This window comes from Microtus oregoni, unplaced genomic scaffold (assembly GCF_018167655.1).
Source record: "Microtus oregoni isolate MIOR12 unplaced genomic scaffold, Mior012 000021F_ref0000039, whole genome shotgun sequence".
In the NCBI taxonomy this organism is placed as follows: Eukaryota; Metazoa; Chordata; class Mammalia; order Rodentia; family Cricetidae; genus Microtus; species Microtus oregoni.
The window spans coordinates 23,088,224-23,108,044 of record NW_024543080.1 but is presented as its reverse complement, the minus strand read 5'-3'; the positions used below and the strand labels follow the sequence as shown (position 1 = coordinate 23,108,044).

Here is a 19,821-nt window from a genome sequence, read left to right as displayed (position 1 = left end):
TGGTATTATTTCTTCCTCTTAACGCTCTGTGTGACTTCTGATCCCAACATATGGTTCCTGAAGCTACTTCTCACATTCGGGCAAGTACATCTGCACAGCCATCCTCGACTGCAAGACAACATTGCAGAATGCAGCCACAGTGACTTCTGGGATAGTCATCTCAGATGTGCACAATTCTCTGACTACAGCCTCTCACACGTGACCCCGAATGGGACACAGCTGCCACCAAGCAATTGAGCCCATGTGCTCTCTTAAGAGCTACGTGAGTCACCAGAGAGCTTTCATCCAATTCGCCGGCCTTGGCATTTATTTAACTTCACAGCCCTTTCTTGAACTCTTCGCTGAATCAAAACTCAACAAACAAAATACTTATTCCACCAGCGAAAGGACGTGAGGGCCAAAGAGACGGAGTAGTTTGTCTTAAGAGCACAGCGTGGCTAGGGAAGACTTGAAGCTGACTTGGATCCCACAGCAATAGGACTGTATCATTCAGACTCAAGGTCCCAGCTCTGGCCTTCAGGGGTCTTCTTTCATTCAGACAAGCAGAAAAATGTCAGTGACACACTTGACACACTGCACAGTCCCACCTGCGGGTGGTTGTCCTATTCCCCTGTGGAGTCACACTGGTCTGTAAGCACTATCAGAGGACAGCATCTTAAACACATTGGTGACTTAAAGAACACATTTAATTAATCTAAAAAATGAATACATTACATCCAGACAAAGCAGCCCCTTCCTCCGTTCCCTCACACTCTGCTTTGCTTTGCTTTGGGGTGCTAGTGATCAAACCCAAGGCCTTATACATTCTACAGGATTCTCTACCGCTGAATAGCACCCCAACTTTAACTGCCATTCAAAAGGATACTTTTTGATCCACCAAAACGGAACACAGATAAAAGTCCATGACCTTAGCAATGCTTATTTTGTCTAAACCCAGCTTGGTGTTCTTTTGGTTCTCTCTGAGCTAGCGTGTGGCTGGTCCATTATTTTACCTGCAAGGGGGGATGCGCTGGCCTGTATTCACATCGCACTTGGGAACCAAAATGGTGCAAGCGAAAAACATGAGGTATTTGTAACAGTTGGTTTGAACAAGTGCAGGGAAGAGAGATGACTCCCAGCTGATAGATGCTTCCTTTTGGGTCCTGTGCCCAAGGTAGTTTGGATAGTGTGTATGGTTGTAGGGCAAATTCATGCAGAGGTCCAGAGTGATTGGCTCACATTGACCTAACAAAAAAAAATCTGAATATTATAAACAAATTCTTTAAGCTTTCCAATCTCAAAGTCTACTTTACTTGACTTAAATCTCAGGTTCTAACTCTGGGTTCTGGTTACATGACCATGCACGAGGGCTACAAAACAATCATCAACACTTGAAGGTTTCTGAACATGCAACAGCCAGAACTTAGTTTAAAATGAAGCCCATAGCAAAGACAAGTGTTTCAGACACTTGCAAATGTTGCATTGTGACTTCACTGCAGTCTTAGTTCTGAACACATGCATTCTGCAGAATGCATGGCATCACACCCTGTGTGACAACAGCAAACACTGCATGAAATAGCTTGTCCCAGGTCCCAGAACACCATCTGCTATGAGTTACCATGCTTTCACTGGATATACCAAGTTTTCATCCCTTATAGAAACAAATGATTTAATTACAGGAAATAAAGACAATATTTTCCATCTTTCTTCAGCATGGATCAAGTTAGCATAAGTTCAGATTGTACTGTGCTAGAATTTTACTTAATGCTGACCTGCATTTCATGAAAACTTGTCTCATCTTGAGATTAGGATAGCACTTCCCACTATTTCTGAAAGTCCTAAATACACGTCTCCTGGTTTGTACTATGTATTTATGCAAATGAAGGCAGCTTTCTCAGTGTAGAGAATGATAAAATTAAGCAAGGACCAACTTTGAAGAGCATTAATAATGCCCCGTGTCTTACAGTATCCATTGGTTTTTATTGCTGTTTTGGGTGTTGGTTGGTTGTTTTGCGGCTCTTTAATTTTGTTTATGTTCTAGCTTAGGTTTCTCTGGAACTCATTATATAGCTTAGATTGGCCCCAAAGCCAAGGCCATCTTTGTGCCTCATTCAGCCTTCTAAGTTCTAGAATTGCAAGTATGAGCAAATTCCCAGTTTCAAATCTAATATTCAACAACTATGTAAATAGGCTCATCTATCTCATTAGTATGCAAATTTGTTTTTTTTATCTCTAATAAATGGTAAAACTATACCTATGCAAAGATTTGTTTTAAAGCGAACCTCTTTATGAACTGTTATTGCTAAATGTTTAGTTTGCATTCCTATTTTCTGTACCTCTATACCTGAAGTCGGAATGAAAACAAAAAGCAGTTGTGAGGGGGAAAGTTCAAGAAGCCCAGAGATGGAGAAGCAAAAAAACTAGATACAAGTAATACATAGCATTTGTCCATGGACGTCAAAACCAGGGACCCTGCTCCAGAAGAGGCATGCCAAGCCTGTATTCATGCCTGCGCATGGTACCTCCAGCACATGTCCAGCACACACGCTTCAGAAAGCCCTTTCCCGTTCTTCAAGTTGACTCAGCTTTATCTGATAATGACTCTTTTATTATTCTTTTGTTCAGTTCCTTTTTATTTCCTGCTGATTTAGTCACTGTTTCAAAAACAGCATAGGCCCCATTGTCTTCATAGACATTTAAAAAAAAATCAGTGAGTTTAATTAAATGGGTAATGAGACAATTTCTGAGTTTATACTTTCTTACTGACCAGTAGAGTTAAAGATAAGGCTACAATATGTTAGCCTAAGACAACGTTGTGATCTGTTGGATGTTTCTTGCTAAAGGGGATAAAATGCAAACATGTTAGCTTGGCGTCTAAGGCTACTTTGACTTCAGCCGAACTTTCTTCAACTACAACCTAACTTTCCTGCCTGTAACAATGGCTTCAGCAGATCTTCACTGTTGCTGGCTCTATGCGCCCTGCAGCCCCAATATTTCCAGAAGGATATGTTCTCATGTAGCCTGTAGGTTCCTCTCTTCCTACATCTGGTTTTGATATCATTCACCCAAATGGGCCATGCTCCCAGATGCCATGCCCTTCTAGAACTTGCTGCTAGGCATAGTCCTTCTCTGTCTTCCTCAGTGAGTCATCCCTTCTCAGCCCACGTAATACCACTCGCGGGAGACCTTCATGACTCCAGGCTCTACCTATTTTTGAAGAGCATCAGGGCCCTAATATTCTAGGCATGTTGGGCTCATGTTTGTTACACCCTGCTGAATTCCTCCTTGACCTTCTTGCCTCCCTCATATCAGTCTCAGAGTTTAAAGAAATGACATTTAGCCCTTGACATCAGAGAACAGAGGAAAGAGAAGAGAGGAAATGTATCAGGAGTTGTTTTAGGCACTGAAAAAGAAAAAGCAATGCCCCTGCCGTTTCTGTACTTCCACAGTCTTGGCAGAAAAGAACACACAGGTACTGGCTGCAGAACATGTGAACAGGCTAGGATAAAGTTCATCATGGACCATGTCTCCCTCACCCCCAAAGTCATAGGCATAACCCCAATGGTACAGCATTCAGAGGTGGGGCTTTGGAAGGCAACTGGACTCAGATTCAGTATAGGGAACAGGAGAAAAGCTCAGTGTGGACTCAGCATTCTTAAAGCTGGTGGCCTTGTTTCTACCACCACGTAAGGGCACAGCACGACGGCAGGACTTGGCAAGCCACGAAGTGAGCAAGCCCTCCCTGGAGAGCAGATCCGCCAGGACTTTGACTGTGGACTTCCAGCTTTTTGAACTCGGAGGCACACATGTTTGTCATTTATGCCTCCCAGTCTGTGGCACTCTGGGACAGCAGCCTGAATTAACTGACGTGGTGACACTGATCCACATGTTAGGGGTCCAATGGCACAGCACAAAGAGCGATTCAAGCCTTTGAGAATCGATGGGTTTGGACAGGTTTGAGGGAAGGCAGTAAAGGCTCTCTGTCCCTGTGGTGATTCCAGCAGCTTATGCCTTTGAGCCTGAAGTATTAGAGTTAACTAGACACGTGTTATAAAATTGTTATAAAATCGAATTCCACGCCTTATTCTGAGTAATCAATTCCAGTCATACTTCCTTGCCTGAAAAGAGGTAAGATACAAATAAGTGAGTAAAAGAACTGTCTCAAGAGGACTTATTAATCCAGAGACCGAGAGCTTTGTGGATGGAATATTCACAAGGGGCTGACTAGATTAAAGGTGTCATGGACAAGATGTGCTAGGACTCTCTGCTTCCTGGGAAGCCAGGACAGCAGGAAACTGGCCTGGTACTGGGGACAAATATAAGGTGGAAAGACAAGAAGGCAGGGGAGGTAAAGGTCTGGTCCTTATTGTCTCCTCTATTAGTGAAGGAAGGGTGTCAAGAACCCACTGTCTATATTCTCTTACAGCCAGAAGATTAAATCCTCACCCCAGTGTGATGACATTGGGAGGCACGGCCCTTGTGAGGTGACGAGGTCGTGAGCACCGTGTGTTTGAAAATTAGATCAGTGCCCAACACCTGGTATCTCAGAGAAATCTCCCGCCCAGTAGGAGATACAGCTGGAAACTGGCCTTCTGTGGTTGAGAAGGTTCCGTGTCTGAGCTGTGCTAGCACCCTGACCTCAAGCTCCCAGACCCCAGGTCTGTGAGATAGAAATGCCTGCTGTTTAAGTCATTTAATCTACAGTCACTCACTCTATCTGCTCAGAGTAAAACAACAGAAATGCACGAGCATCTCATTCTCCCCCATTCTTCTGTCTCCCCGCCTCTCTCAGAGTTTTTAGAGGACCTTGAAGCCCCTCCCATCCCCTTCCCTGCTCACATCCTTACGCTCGGGTGTTTACAGAGGTTTGTGTCTGTCTTTGCCAATGAAGAATTATACCCATCCTGTCACTCTCCCTGTTGCTGGTATCACAGGCTTCATTGCTTATCACAAACATCTTCAATTTCAGTGATGTGAGCCTCTTTTCCTCCTTCCCTTAATATACTTATAATTTTACAGAATGGCATTATTCACACAGACGTCTGAGGCACCCTTTCTCTCAAATGTCCTTTCTTCCTCTCTCTTGACCAGCCCCACCAAGGTCTACCCTTTTATCAGCGTACTTCAACTAGGTGGTGAATAGATAATATCATATCTCATGGATAATTTCTCTCTGTTTTGACATATGGAGAGTGCATCCCTTCTGTTTTGTCAAAACGTAACTTTCAGCATTTCGCAGCCAAGGGTGACGAAAAGATTACGTGATGAGCAGGCGCTACGCTGGAGATCTTTTTTGAATGAGGTAAGGATTGGACCTTATGTTTTGTTCCCTTAAAAGGCGTTCTTTACAGATTGCTGAGCAAATTAGACTCTTAGATACTCATTGGCTGTGATCAGTAAACTTTTATAGTTTAAGCATGAGCATCGCGCCTAATTTGAAACCGTCACTAGAGGGCGACCACGTCACAAATGTGGGATGCTTAGCACTAGGCCCGTCCAGCTCTTAGGTTCTCTCTGAAGTTCTCTGCTCACCGGGTCCTGACTGTAGATAAGGTTTATTAAATACCCATTTTAAGAAGCCTGGTGTGCTGTCTGTATTATTTCAAAATCTACAACAAGAGCTGTCAAATCCCACATGAAGAAGGGGTTGTGAACTAACTGGGTCCTAAGTGATGAGCATTTACAGAAAAAGATGACATGGCCAACATCTAGTCACACTGGTCAGCATCCTCCGCTGCAACTCTCAACCCGTATTCATCACTTTTGTTTATAACAGTCTGCGGGCCGTTAGAAAGTAAATACCCTTGTGACCACAAGTAAGGGAGATTTGGCAAAAACACTCTCTCTCTCTCTCTCTCTCTCTCTCTCTCTCCCCAAAGGAAAAATGCATCTCACAGCTGTCTGGCTTTTTTTTACTGTCACACCCACTCCAGTTCAAGCTTCCCTGGTTTTTAAGAGCCTGTCTTTTTAGTATCTGAAATTTTTGGGTTTCCCTCTCCATCATTTGTTTTTCTTTACAGTTCACCGCTGAAAGACCCCGACATTTGCCCTGCAGAGTACACACAGTTGGGATTTGCTGCTTGCACACTCCTAGCTAAAGAGCCCGCCTACCTGACTTCCTGAACTTCGGTGAGATCCAGGAGTTGCCTGGGTTTTGTGTGTTTGCCAGGATGGTAAACAGCTGCTGTGTTTTCGCCTCAGCAGCCACGTGGTTTCTGTTTCCCCCTTATTGTGATGTCAACAGCTGTAGACGTTCCATGCCTCGATCCATTAACTCACTGTGTCACCCGGGAATAATGTGTCAATTAATCATCTACTTCTCGCTCGGCAGGCGGGACCCTTGGAGAAAGACATCTTTCCTCCTATCGGTTTGCTACCAAGAACTGAAGTCTTTAACCATTTTGATTTCTTGCCCTTGATCATAGCCCCATGTTATTTGTTTCTTTCGACTGGAGTTTGCAAAGATCAGGCAACAAATTGTAGATGAGGAGGAAGTTATCTAGAGCAAAGTGATTCGCCCCTTCCTCTTCCTCGGTGTGCAATAAGAGCACTAGAAAGAGGAGGAAGTGAACAGGTGAATGGCCATATTGAGGTAATGGGAATTAGAACACCGGGAACACGGGTAAATACCCGGGGACATGACAGCCACACCAGGCTTCGTGGGGTCTTGATGAATGTGGGTACAAAGACGACAAGACAACCATGGGGATGATTCTTTCCAGCTGGGGCATCCCTCTGCCTGGATTGTATCCTATGAGGGAAAAGTGATAGATTGGTTCCTCTGTGCCATAAAAACATCATTTCTACTCCTACCCCCAATGCGAGGCTATGTCTTCAATTTGCTCCGTGCAAGGCATGGAGATAGATGTCAGGATGCCAGGCAGGCATGGACAGAACAGCCCAGGCTGTTCAAAGCTATTCCTGATGCTTTGAGCCTTTCAGTACATTGTCTTCGTACAAAGATGTAAACTTGATGATTTTGTTTGTAATGATAGGCATTTGTGGTAATGGAAAGTAAGCCACAGGCTTTCTCTAGTGCAGTGGTTCCCAAGGTGGGTTGCAACCCCTTTGGGGGTCAAATAAAACCATTGGAAAACATAGATATTTCCAGTATTATTCATAACAGTAGCAACATTATAGTTATGAAGTAGCAATAAAAATAATTTTGTGGGTGTGAAAGGCTTTCTTGGACCACCAACCCCCAAATTATGACATGGGGATTGATTATTAATTATCTTAGGTTTGTTTCTAGCTAACTTTAAAAAAAAAACTTAAGTTAACCCGTTTCTACCAATCTTTATGCTGTCCCGGGGCTCATTTACCTTGTCTACAAACTATCTATCCTGCTTTCCTTCTTCCTCCATGTCTGGCTGGCTGGCCTCTGGCTGGCTGGCCTCTGGCTGGCTGGCCCCTGGGAGGCTGCTCCCCCATCTCCCCACACCCTGCTGACTGGCTAACTCCCCTTTTCTCTCTCCCTGCCAGCCCCATCTATCCCTCCTTCGCCTAGCTACTGGCTGTTCAGCTTTTTATTAGAGTAAGCAGGTGCTAGGCAGGCAAGCTGAAACAGCAACACATCTTTACATAGTTAAACAAATATTCTATTTTGCAACAGTTGGGGGCCATTACATTAGGAGCTATATTAAAGGTTTGCAGTATTAGGAAGGTTGAGAACCACTGCTCTAGTAAAAAATAAAAAGTACAGAGAAATATGAAAACCTTCCACATCCAGTGTCAGAGGAGTCACAAATCCATGTACCAGGTCACAAACTGACCACTAGCGCAGTCATTGTCAACCTTGGCTTCACACAGGAATCACCAAGCGCATCTAAAACATCCTGAGAACTGGGTCCCACCCAGTGCATCTTGAGAGACCACTGAAAAGCTGTGTAACTTTTATGAGATGGCAGGAACTAGTGTCTTCAGAGACTAGAATCCAGGAAAGTTTGGTGAAGTCCTGGCTCTGTCAGACGAATATCAAATTTCTTCATTCACAATGTCAAACATCAAACCGAATAGTACTGTTCACAGGCTAAGAAATCAGCTTTGCTATATATTTCATCATCTATGTGTCTACTCATCCATTTTCCCTCTATATGCTAAGGTATAATTTTACATGGAAGAAGAGTAAAAAGTGCAGTGGCACATGCCTTTAATCCTAGAGCTCGGGATGCAAAGGTTAGCAGAGCTCTGTGAGTTCAAGGCCACCCAGGTCTACATAAAGAGTTCTAGGCTAGATGGGGATACATAGTGAGACCCTGTCACGAGAGAAAAAAAGAAAGAAAGAAAGAAAGAAAGGAAGGAAGGGGAGGGAGGAAGGAAGGAAGAGGAGGGAGGAAGAAAAGAAAAAGGCAGACAGATAGAAAGAAAGGAAGAAAGGGTGAAAGAAAAAGAGGAAAGAAGGAAGGGAGGGAGGGAGGGAGGGAGGAAGGAAGGAAAGAAAAAGGTGTACAGAAAGAAAGGAAGAAAGGGTGGAAGAAAAGGAGGAAGGAAGGAAGGAAGGAAGGACAGGAGAAATGGAGGGAAGGAGGAAGGGAAAAGAGGAGAAAGGAATGAGCAGCTTTACTTCAAATAACTTGCTAACAATCCATTATTCCCTGCTATCTTTTTGTAAGCTTCAATTGGAAGAAACAAACATTACAGGGTGGGTGAGGGTCAAGAAACTGAACACCATTGATATTGATGTTGGTGATGACTGTCAAATATCACATTTCCTTGTCAATGAGCAGTTTTACAAGAGGATATGCTACTTATGCATCTGTACAGAGAACCAAGCGCACATATATAATCTGGCTAGAGACTCCTTGAGAGATAGCTGGAAGTTAGGTACCGATATCACTGTCAATAATGGAAGGACTGAGGGACCAACGCCTGGCCCAGTGTCTAACACTCAGAAGGAACTGTCTTCTGGTGTTTTCTGGGCATGGGAAGGAGCGAGCAGAGATATGCATGGAGAACGAAGGAGCTGGGGAGATGCTAGGGAGAGCGTATGTTGAAATAACATGAAAAGAATGAGGTAAATGTGAGTCAGGAGACTACAGGGTGTTCCCTGTGCTGGAAGTTACCTCCAGTAAGCTAGAGACATGATTTCTGTCTTCTCCCTTAAAGAGTACAGAGACCCCTGTGTACCTGGAACATTGCATACTCACTGCAAGTTCTGCTTAATGTACAAGCCAGAACTAGCAGCTGGCCCTTCCTGGGATTTTTTTTTTTTTTTGTAAGATGACACTGTACTCTAAATGTTTAGAATTTGGGGGAAAATTGGGATTTTTTTTATTGATTTATATTTAATATGCATGGGTTTTCTGCCTGTCTATCTCCATGCACAGTGTGCATGCAGTGCCCACAGAGGCCAGAAACAGGCGCTGAATCCCCAGAAACTCGGGTTATAGGTATTTATGAGCCACTGTGTGAGTTGTGGAAATCAAGCCCAAGTCTTCTGGAAGAACAGCCAGTGCATTTAACCACTGAGTTATATGGTCAATCCCTACCTTATTAGATTTTGAAGTGTTTCAAATGCAGAGAAGATAGTATTTTCCGTGTCTCTTCTCCCTATATACAGCACAGGCTGACGTGGTCCTGTCTACGCTTTTAGTCTAACGGTGTCATTCCATGCCAAACAATGCTGAGGATTTTAATACGAAGCACATGTCTTTGACATGACTCTCACAATTCAAAATTATTCATCCAAAATTGAAAGTGAAATAAAAATAAATCACTCTTTTTAAAAAAGATCCAGACACAATTGTGACATGGCAATGCAAAGCGACGGAAGCAGTGAACCCAGAACACACTCACAAATATATTTACAAATATATTTCTATGTGAATATATAGTTTGGATATCCCTGACTGAGAAAGTGGTCAGTGCATCTTTTTTATTTCTCTTACTAAAAATTATTTTGGGGACAATGTCTCATATATACCAGGTATACACCAAGTAGCTAAAGATGACCTTGAATTTCTAGTATTATTGTCAGTCTTCCCTCAGCTAATCTCTACTGAAAATCAACATAGAGACAGCCACCAGCTTTCACCATTGGAGCCACTGCGCTGGCCCCAAAACAAATGCACACAATGATTCCCAGACCATGACAGCTCACCAGTGTGTTTGGAACAGGGGGAACACATCTACTGAAAGAATAGACTGACCAAATTTCACGAGACCATTTCAATGAGTCTCCTCTCTGCCTCTCGGATGAAGTCTCCCGTTTGGAAGCTGTGCTTTAAAAAGAAGAAAGATAGCATCTGCCCACAGATGGAGCCATGAAAATAATTTAAAGGAGCCGATGTTGAGCAGAAAGTGCTGGTAATGACATTAGGCAATGTGGATTGATGGCCCATCCGCAACCACACATTTGTTTCTTATTTACTTAATGAAGACCACTTTGGTTCTTTTCTGCTACCACATGCAACCTTTAGACAAAAGAAAACGCATATATATATATATATATATATATATATATATATATATATATTGGAGCAATTCCAAACTTCAGTAGTTTATAACGATGAGGTATGAAGAGGCTGAACATACTGTCTGTCACAAAGATTGTCCATGTCCGCTGCTGTACTTACTACAGTTCCTCAGGCCGCCATCTGAGTCACATGCAGAGCTACCAGCACATGTATCGAGGCAAGAATTGTCGAGGCATCCCTCATCTCCTTCTGGACATGGCGTCTGACCTGTGGAAGGGGAAAAGCCCGGTAGCTTTCAGCACCTGCCAATCCCAGCCCTCCATCTGAAGGACTAAGAATGTCTCCTGGAGCTGTAGAGCGACACAGCTTTAATTTCCTTCCAGTCTCGCCCCAAATATTGAACACATATGGAAGAGGTGCGTTCTGGGCTCTAAATCCCATCAACTAAATACAGCCCAGTATCTGAAAGAATTCCCTACAAATGAACATAAAAGAGGCAAACCGCACTAAAGAAAACAACAGATGGCTGCTTCTAGCGGGAAAAGCACAGCTGTCTTTACAAGGTGCCCATACAACGGTGCCCATTAAATGCAAACGAGGGGAGGGCAAAAAAGTAGCCAGGAGATATTGACATTCTGGGTCGTAAACGACATCTCAAATACTCATTTGCCCCCAACTCTCCAGATAAAGGAAAAAACGCTTTCTCTGGTAATCACCACGGCATCAAAACGAATGCCCCATTTCAAGGATCCGTTAGCATGGTGCAAGTCTTCCACAGCTGCTACCCATACTTTTTGTATCCCTGCAAAGTATCAACAGCCGAGCTCTGAGGACCTAAGATCAGGGCTTCTTCTTCCCAAATGAATGGGGGCGGGGTGGTGGCAGCCTCCGCCTGATGGCTTTTCCTTAAGGTGCGTGGAGAGGAAACTGTTATTGCCATTGATTTCCTGGTCATTGGTGGCTTAAGTGGATAAGGTAATAAATTGCTACCCATTCTCTTTCCATCTCTCCCAGGTTATTATGGTCAATTACTTTCAGACATCCCATCTGGAATCCAGAATATCTCATAAGGCGCTCTAAGAAGCCATATATGTACATATGCAATCATGCTTATCCATATTTCTAAGGCATTGTGTATTATACTGGAATTCTCCCTCCAGTCCTACTAGAGTGAAATGCTATATACTGCCACCTTGCAAAAATGGTGTCACTCTTGTCATTTAAAGCTATCAGGTCAGGGGCAATTTTTTTTCCCTCAAGACAACTTTTAACATGTTTCATAAGTGTAAGCTCTTTGTGACATTTTAGGACATGATGCAGCCAATAGTTCAGCGAATATTAAGTGTCTGCTTTGTAGCAAGCCTATGCAACAAACCAGAAACTGAATCCTGGAAGATAAAAGCATAAGGCTCCTTCTGTGAATGTCAAAGTCTAACATGGATGGTGTCGTGAGCTCCACCTCACCCGGCTGTGAAAACACGGCTTTACCAGAGGTGTTTATCAAGAAAGTTGAAGCAGACTACCTCAGGAGGGCAAAGCTACCCAAAGAAGTAGGGCAAGTTGTCATGAGAAGGAGAGAAAGGCTTTCTGAGCAGAAGCCTGGAGCAAAACTCACAACATGGTCTTCACTCTGCAGCCTAAACACACCTTCCACTTCCTATTTCAAGACCACTGGCCGGGTAGTGCTGTGGGCCTGCCATGCTCCTGGGAGCTCCCCTCTTCCTCGAGAGCGCCTCTCATTCTTCAGCTTGACACTCTAGTACACTCCATCACAATGTTCTTCTGGGGGCTCTCTGTCAAGCCTGCGGAAGCCCAGCAGCCTGAATTCCTTGCCACCTGTACTACACGATTGGATATCGACGGTAAGCCTCCCCATCTCGTGAGACTGTGAGCTCCGTTGGCTGTTTGGTTAGACTGAGTGCCCACATTAGCCGTGTGAAAACAGGCCATATTTATTCAGCTCTCCCCAGGCACTCGCCCCACACAGGGCTTATCATCATCTGAGATGATATGGAAACTGTGACCTAGAAAAGTGGAGCGACTCCCCTAAAGCCACCCAGATAGCAAGTAGTAGCACGAGGCATGAAGATCAGCACAAGGGTGCAGTGGTCATGCTAATCCCCCTGTGCAATGTTGGTTGTTGATACCATACAAGACAAGACAATATGGAGGGGGGTATTAAGTTTGGGAATATTCTGTCAACCACATGCTGGGAGGTTTCCAGACAAATCGGGTCTTAAAATAATCAGTATGGAACTTGTATATATATATATATATATATATATACATATATATATATGTATATATATATATTCACATTTAAAACCCAACATGTTCAATTTCCATCTTGCGTGGATATTATGTTCTTTTTTTAAAGTATATTTAAGCCTGTTGCTTGGCAATGTGAAACATTAAACTGAGTCTCCAAACACGGCCAAATTAGGATGCAGTTACACTTAATTTCATGAGCCAGTTCCTTCTTTTGAGGATCTAATCATGTTTAATTGCATGCTACATACTGAAGTCTTCTCTTTACTAGGCTTTCCCTGGAAGACTCAACAGAATCTGAGTGTGTGGCTTCCTCTCTCGCCTCAGGGATGAGTTTCCCGCCTGTGCTGCTTAAGCACTCCATATTCACCAAGAGAAAGGGGTGACCAGGAAACCTGGAATGATCTGTAAGGAAATCCTGTTTGAGCAAATTCCTGATGTTCCCTTTCATTCCCCCATAGAAAGAGCCACGGAAACAAGGACGCTCTGGGGGCTGGGGACACTGGGGACACACTCACGGTCACCGCAGCTCTCCTCGTCACTCCCGTCCTGACAGTCTTCGTCTCCATCACACCGGAAGCTGCTAGGAATACACTGCCCGCTTCTGCATTCCACCAGGCCCTGGCTGTGGCAAGCTAGGGGAGGCGAGAGAACCATCACTTGGCTTACCGATGCCCCTGCTGACCATACAAATGATGGCCACCTACCAGGTATCACCAGCAAATGCTGTGCTCTGTGTGCACAAGGGGACGGGGGGGGGGGGGGGCGCTACTTGATTTTCTAATTCCAAGAGTTTCTGGAAGGTTTTCTTTCTTTGTGGAACTTTCTCTCCATTATAAAAGAGCACTTATTAAGAACTGGGTGATTTCGATGATACAGTCAATGATTGAAAAAACACTTGCAGTTAATAAGGGGTGTGTTTTGTGGCAAAAACCGTAGTAGGTGTGCCTTACACATCAAGTTCAGATACCTATGAAACAGATGTCATAGCCGTTGTTTTACAGACGAGGGAACTGAAGTTGAGAGAACACAGCGCTCATTCCTAAGCCACAAGGCTGCCGGGAGGCAGGCAAAGACTATGAAAACAAGCTTGTCGGACTTTACACCAGACCTTTCATTCCACAGCTTCCTAATCTAACGAGGCAGTGAAATAATGTGTTTGAACAAAATCTCAGGATACCTACTGCACAGTGAATGCTTCATTGTCTGACTTTTATTTTTGGCTGGTATTTGAAAATGGGGTGTCTGGTTACCTTTAGCTTTTTGATTCTTGTGATTTCTCAAAATTCTAAACTTCCAGCATTTTCAAGCATCAGAGAAACACATATGTCATGTGACCTCAGTATTTGTTGAGTTATTATCTAGTGTTAAGACCCACTTCTTGAATCAAGGCTCCCCACCAGATGTTTTCTTTAGCCCATCACGGCCTTGCTCTCCTCAAATACAGCCACTCTATTCGGCTTACAAGGCAAAGACTTCAAATTAAGTAGGGGAAGAGAAAGCCAGGTACCATGATTATGAAACGTTTTATGCAGCTTCTCATCTGTCAAAATACAACGGTGTTATCTGCATTTCTATTTTTGCCTCAATGAATAAGCCAAGTAAATATTCAACTTCATATGTAATATCTATGGGTTCTAAGTTTACAGATTCAGCTAATTATAAATAAAAAATATTGAGGCAAATATATTTGTATTAAACACAGACAGAGCATTTTCCTTATTACTGCTTCTTAAACAATTTGGCATAACAACTATATAGGAGCATATATATTGTACTGCATTTTTTATGTGAACTAGAGATGACTTGAAGTACATAGGAGACATGAATGGGTTAAATACAATACCATGCCTTTCCATATAAAGATTCTCAGATTGTGATATCCACCCAGTGTTCTGTAATCAATGCAGATACCACAGGGAAATTGTGTGCCAACCCTTTATACCAAGTGGACTGAAAGATTTCATTCAAATACATATAGTGAGACATGTCACTTTAATCATTTCAGATCAGTTGTACTATTTCAACATGTAACTGTTACTATTAACTTTTTTCATTTCTGTCTTCCAAGGACAGCATATTTTCCAAGTGGGAGAACATGGCTAACAATCAGAATTGTTACGAGTCAATGTGAAAACAAGTGTCCATTTATCTAGAAACATAGCCTGCTATAAAATAATAATTACTATCAGACTCTCTCCATGTTACTATAGGGTCATAGCATGCTCCCTTCTTTCTGGCAGCTCTCCCACAAATGGCTCCAAAGAACACGCTTGGAGGCTTAGCTGCTTGTACATCATATGCAGAGAAAAGGGGACTCCCTGGTCTCTGGGAAGAGAATTGCCTTTGGAAAGCTCCCAGAAACATGAAGGATCCAGGAGCAGCAAGAGAAAATGCAGACACTACTGGGTCAGATCAGCCAGTTTAAGCTTGAATTTGGAGGAGAGAGGTGTGAGGTCACAGCTACATTGATATTGTTCTCACACCTCTTGAAAGCTACCTTCATAGACAGAAGACGGAATCAGATTGATAGAACCAAAGTTTAAGCAATCGTCCTCCCTGCATGCTGTTTACATAATGGACTTTGGCTTCACTGCAGTCTAAAGAGGAACAAAAAAAACAACAAGCAAACTGAGACTCCTCGGGGTGGCGATGGAGGCACTCACAGCAGTTGATCTCGTCAGACTTGTCCACACAGTCAAGATCCCCATCACACACCCACTCAGCAGCGATGCAGCGTCCATCCCCACAACGGTGCTCTTTTGTGAGGTTGCAATCTAGAGAAAAGGAAAGATGATGAAGATGGGGAGGAAGAGTGTGGGAAACACCGTGACTTGTGCCTACAGCTCCGGCTGAAGAGAATCTACTCTCATTGTTTCTGTTCCATCACTAACATTCCTAGGATGGCTCCAACCAAGCTCACATGCTACCTTCCACCAAGCCAATCCCCGCTGTCCACACTCCTGGGGGCAGACTCATTTGTTTCTCGGGGCAGGTGTTCTAATTGTTGGCATGTCTGGTTTCCCTTATTTAGGGGGAAAAAAATTCTATGACTTTTCCAGTGAGTCGTGTGACCAGAAGTAAGCTTTGAGGTTCCGGATGCAGAGGGTTGATCCATGTGTCTGTAACAGGCCCGCTGGGTTTCTAAGAATTACATCTCCCTGGCAAGCTGAAAAGATGAGTGTCTCCTTATGTCATCCCCCCTGATGCTAAGCCTGGATTTTCTACTGGATTATCTGAATCTATAGCTCATGTTTGAAAGAACTGCTAGGTAAGAAAGGAAAACCACTACTATTTTCTTATGATTTCTTTGCATCTGGATATCTATTCTGCCTCAATCCACGCATTTCTGGAATATGGCAAGTCGGGGAGATCACTAATTAGCAAGCTTCCTCTCTTGCAGGGAAGAATTCATATACTGCTTTGCTCTGAGAGCTATTGTGACATAAATATAATGGTTCTATGAATGGTAAGGGTTCAGAAATAGCAGATGCAATAATGAAAAAGTTTCACGTGTCTCCATCAATGTGATCATTGTCATAGCCTCCGGAGCAATAATGAATCACCAAAGGTATTGTAGAAAAGTAAACCAGAGAATGTGGTGTGGAGAAAAATGTAACCACAAGAGAGGATGCTTGGGCAGGAACCAGAAGATCCACCCTTGCTCAGTCCACTGCAGACAGAGTGCAGAGCAAAGACTGGTCCAAGGGGGGACTAAATGCTGCTAGTTTACAAACACATCTTGAAAGCATAGACTTTACAACATCTGCTCATCTTCAGAGGCCTCTGGTACTAACAGTCCTTTTCACACATGTACACTACCCACTAACACACCCACCTTTCAAACCCAACCTCCCAGCTGGTCCTTCATTGGCAAGGAGGGGGAGGGTTTAGGTTAGATGAACTGTAAGGGTTCTTCACACTAGATTCTGTGATGGGCAAGATTATAATTTTCACCCATTCTTTGTCCCAAATCTAGACAGTCCCACCTATATCGAATAATTAGTTCGTAGATTGTACACTTGGAATTTTAATATTTTATGGATGCAGTGGGCAAAAGTTAGACAATACTCCTAGAAACTACCAAATTTCCCCACTTGGGGCTATCTGCTGACCATATCCACTCCAAGACTTCCTTTGCCTTACACTCCAACTCTTTCTAGCATCCCTTTAGATAATCCCAAATGTTGACTATTGTCCAACACTTGCCTTTGTTCCAGTTTGCCCTTTGGTACATATTACAAATTTCCTACTCTCAATAACATATTGCATAAACATGTAAAGCTAATCACAAGCTATAAAGATCAATAACTGAGAGTTATTTCGCTGGTTTAGATTCCAAAGACATGATGCAGAATTAATATGTGCCTTCAAAGGAAGGCTTATGTTTGGAAAAACAAAACCTCAGCATCTGCACATAAAACCAATCTGTCATCCAACCCTTGGTACATACACCATGCACAGACTCACCAAAGTCTGTGCTGTGGGCGGGGGGGTGGGCGCCTTGGCCACATGTTATACTTTATAATGTACCTCTCAGCAAAGTTTTGCTCAGGAGCTCAAAATCCAAACATAAGCCCAATGTAGCCAGAGGCTAAACAGAACAAAACACAGGGATACACTAGCACTTCAACAATCCCGCCGTCTTTCCTCTCTATGTCCCTAACATTCCCTTAGTGCGGCAGTTAGGTAAGAAGTAGGGTACAGATGAGACCAGGGTTTAACCTCTTCCTTCTGAAGAGGGAAGTTGGTTGGTTTGCTTTGCTTGGTTTTGCAACCTTCTAATCAGACAGTGAACAGACAGATACATGTTCTTGGTCAGCAATGCCTGTGGTTTCTAGTAAAATCCTTTGAGGCATCCATGCTACTTACCACAGTTTTGCTCGTCGCTCAGATCGCCACAGTCGTCATAGCCATCACACACGAGGCTGTGACTGAGACACTTGCCCGTGCGGCAGTGAAACAGGTCCCCACTGCAGTCTGCGGACAAGGACAGTGACAGATGTGTCATCAGAGCAGCACGCTGCACTAGTGTCTAACTGGACAAAGGCTAGGATGGGAGGGAAACCTCGCTGCTGGCCTGACCCTGCCTACTGCCTTATAGGTACGGAGTTAGAGACACCCAACGGCTGGCAGAGTCACCGAAGAACCAGGACCAAGACATTGATTCCCTCGTCAAGTTCTCTTACCGCTTTCCGGAAGTTTTTCTCTGACTTTTACTTAACATGGTGAGCCTACCTTTAGTATCACAGGCTAAGCTCAATAACTCTTATTACACAAAGTCTTTGCCACCTGTTTTCCAGCCTCCCTCTAAGTTCTAGTGTTCTAAAGCCCAGGAGAGTGACCATAGTCTCTGACAATCTTAAGAGAGACTAAAGAATAAGCATAAAGAAATGATACCAAATACGGAGGCATTTGATCATTATATAGTGTATACATTATTGAGTTATCACATCATACGCAATAAGTATATACAATTGCTGTGCCAATTTAAAATGGGAGCTCTTTGCCATGAATCAGTTAAACAGTTCGTACACATCTATTTCAAAAAAATTTTCTTCTGTGAAAATTCTATCTCAACTTCTAGAATCACCTCATCTTAAGAATGGCATGGGCCTTGTAGATCCTCTGCAGTGATTTTATTAAGATATATATATATATATATATATATATATATATATATATACACACACACACACACACACACACGTATACAGAAAAATTTAAGCACTTTTATTTTTTTATTTCTCCCAACCTGAATAATTTTCAAGCAAGGATGGAATAATAAAGGAAAATATAAGAAGAAGAGGTGTTAGTCTTCATATTGACAGTCCTGCTTCCTCCTGTGCGACAGAGAGAACTGTCTTCCCACGCTGCACCCTTCTGCTGCACGTGATTGACAGCTGAGCCCAGGAAGGTCATGACCTTGCTTGCTTTTGATTTCCGAAGGGCAGAGAAGGGAGTGAGCATTGAGAAATGTGTAGTTTTCTGAGAGTGCTTAAAAGGAATTTTCATTTTGCTTAAATCTCATTATTTTTAGGAAGTCTTGAATTAATTTGGTAGAACAAGCATTAACCCGGGAAATAGTCTCCTCAACTCAGCCATCAGCGTAAGAGTCCATGCATCTCCCAGAGAGGAGAGGGGAAGGTTGGAAAACATGAATAACATTCTTCTCAAGCAGTGTGCTTTACTTTTTCTGATGGTAGGAGCACTAGGGAATTAAGTACTCCATCTAGCATTTGATTAACCAAAGAACACACCAGAAATTTCCAGAAGTTTCTGTGTCTTCTGGGAAGCCTGTTCTGGATCTTTGGTAAGCTATACCAAAACACCTCAGCAGAGATGTCTTTAAGATTAGCACTGTCATTTGCTAAACTACCACATAAATGGTATTTGTTTTAAAGAATCAATGCACCTTCCTTTGGCGCCTCCTCAGTGAGAAGATCCTCTCGGAAGTTAGATCCCAAATTCTCTGCACTCAGAAAACAGCCTGTGACTTCCGCACCGCCCCTCGGATGGGTAAACACTTGAAACCCTAACCAAGAGTACCATGCGGCCAGGAGCCCACAGCAAACAGCAGAGATCACAGTGGCTCCTTTTATTGGAATAAATGTTTATTTGCGCTGAAAAGAGATGTGGTCAGCGCAGTTTGGGGCCAACAAATCATAATTTTCAAAAGGTGCTTGCTGTGATTTTCTTGCTCAGTTCAAGCATAATTTTTGCCTGGACCTAAGTTAGATTTTTGTTTTTGTTTGGTTTGTTTTTGCTTTTTGTTCCCCTTCCAGTTCTCTGTCTCTGCCTCTCTCTCTCTCTCTCTCTCTCTCTCTCTCTCTCTCTTCCAGAGAACTTGATGGAAAAATGTTTCTTCTGAAGTTTTCCCATGTAAATATTTACTTCAGTTTGGCATCTGACAAGTATCCTATTAACCTTTGTCCCTCAAAATTACCATTACATTAAAGACGAATGCTAAGACACAGAAAGTCCTTTTATCCAGGACTTCCTTCAGTCTGCCCAGTCTCCCACTCCATAAACACAAGCTGCTTTGCCTCTTTTCAAGAAGCAAGCAGGACAGCTTAGTTTCCTTCTACAGAATTAGTAAGCGAAGGTCATTTCGTGCAACCTTCTCACTGTGAGATGACCAGAGAGGTTAAAAGACTGG

The 19,821-nt window shown here is 43.2% G+C and overlaps 1 protein-coding gene across 2 annotated transcripts in view; it reads right to left on the bottom strand.

Moving 5' to 3' along the window:
- Corin (corin, serine peptidase) overlaps window positions 1–19,821 on the bottom strand; it is a 193,529-nt gene that overhangs the window by 45,963 nt on the left and 127,745 nt on the right. For both annotated transcript variants that reach the window (XM_041671466.1, XM_041671465.1), the window contains exons 7-11: window positions 17,535–17,642; window positions 15,329–15,439; window positions 13,181–13,297; window positions 10,554–10,661; window positions 993–1,224 (exon numbers count right to left, since the gene is read on the bottom strand). In XM_041671466.1, coding sequence (XP_041527400.1) covers window positions 993–1,224; window positions 10,554–10,661; window positions 13,181–13,297; window positions 15,329–15,439; window positions 17,535–17,642 — 676 coding nt within the window. The remainder of the gene's footprint in view (window positions 1–992; window positions 1,225–10,553; window positions 10,662–13,180; window positions 13,298–15,328; window positions 15,440–17,534; window positions 17,643–19,821) is intronic.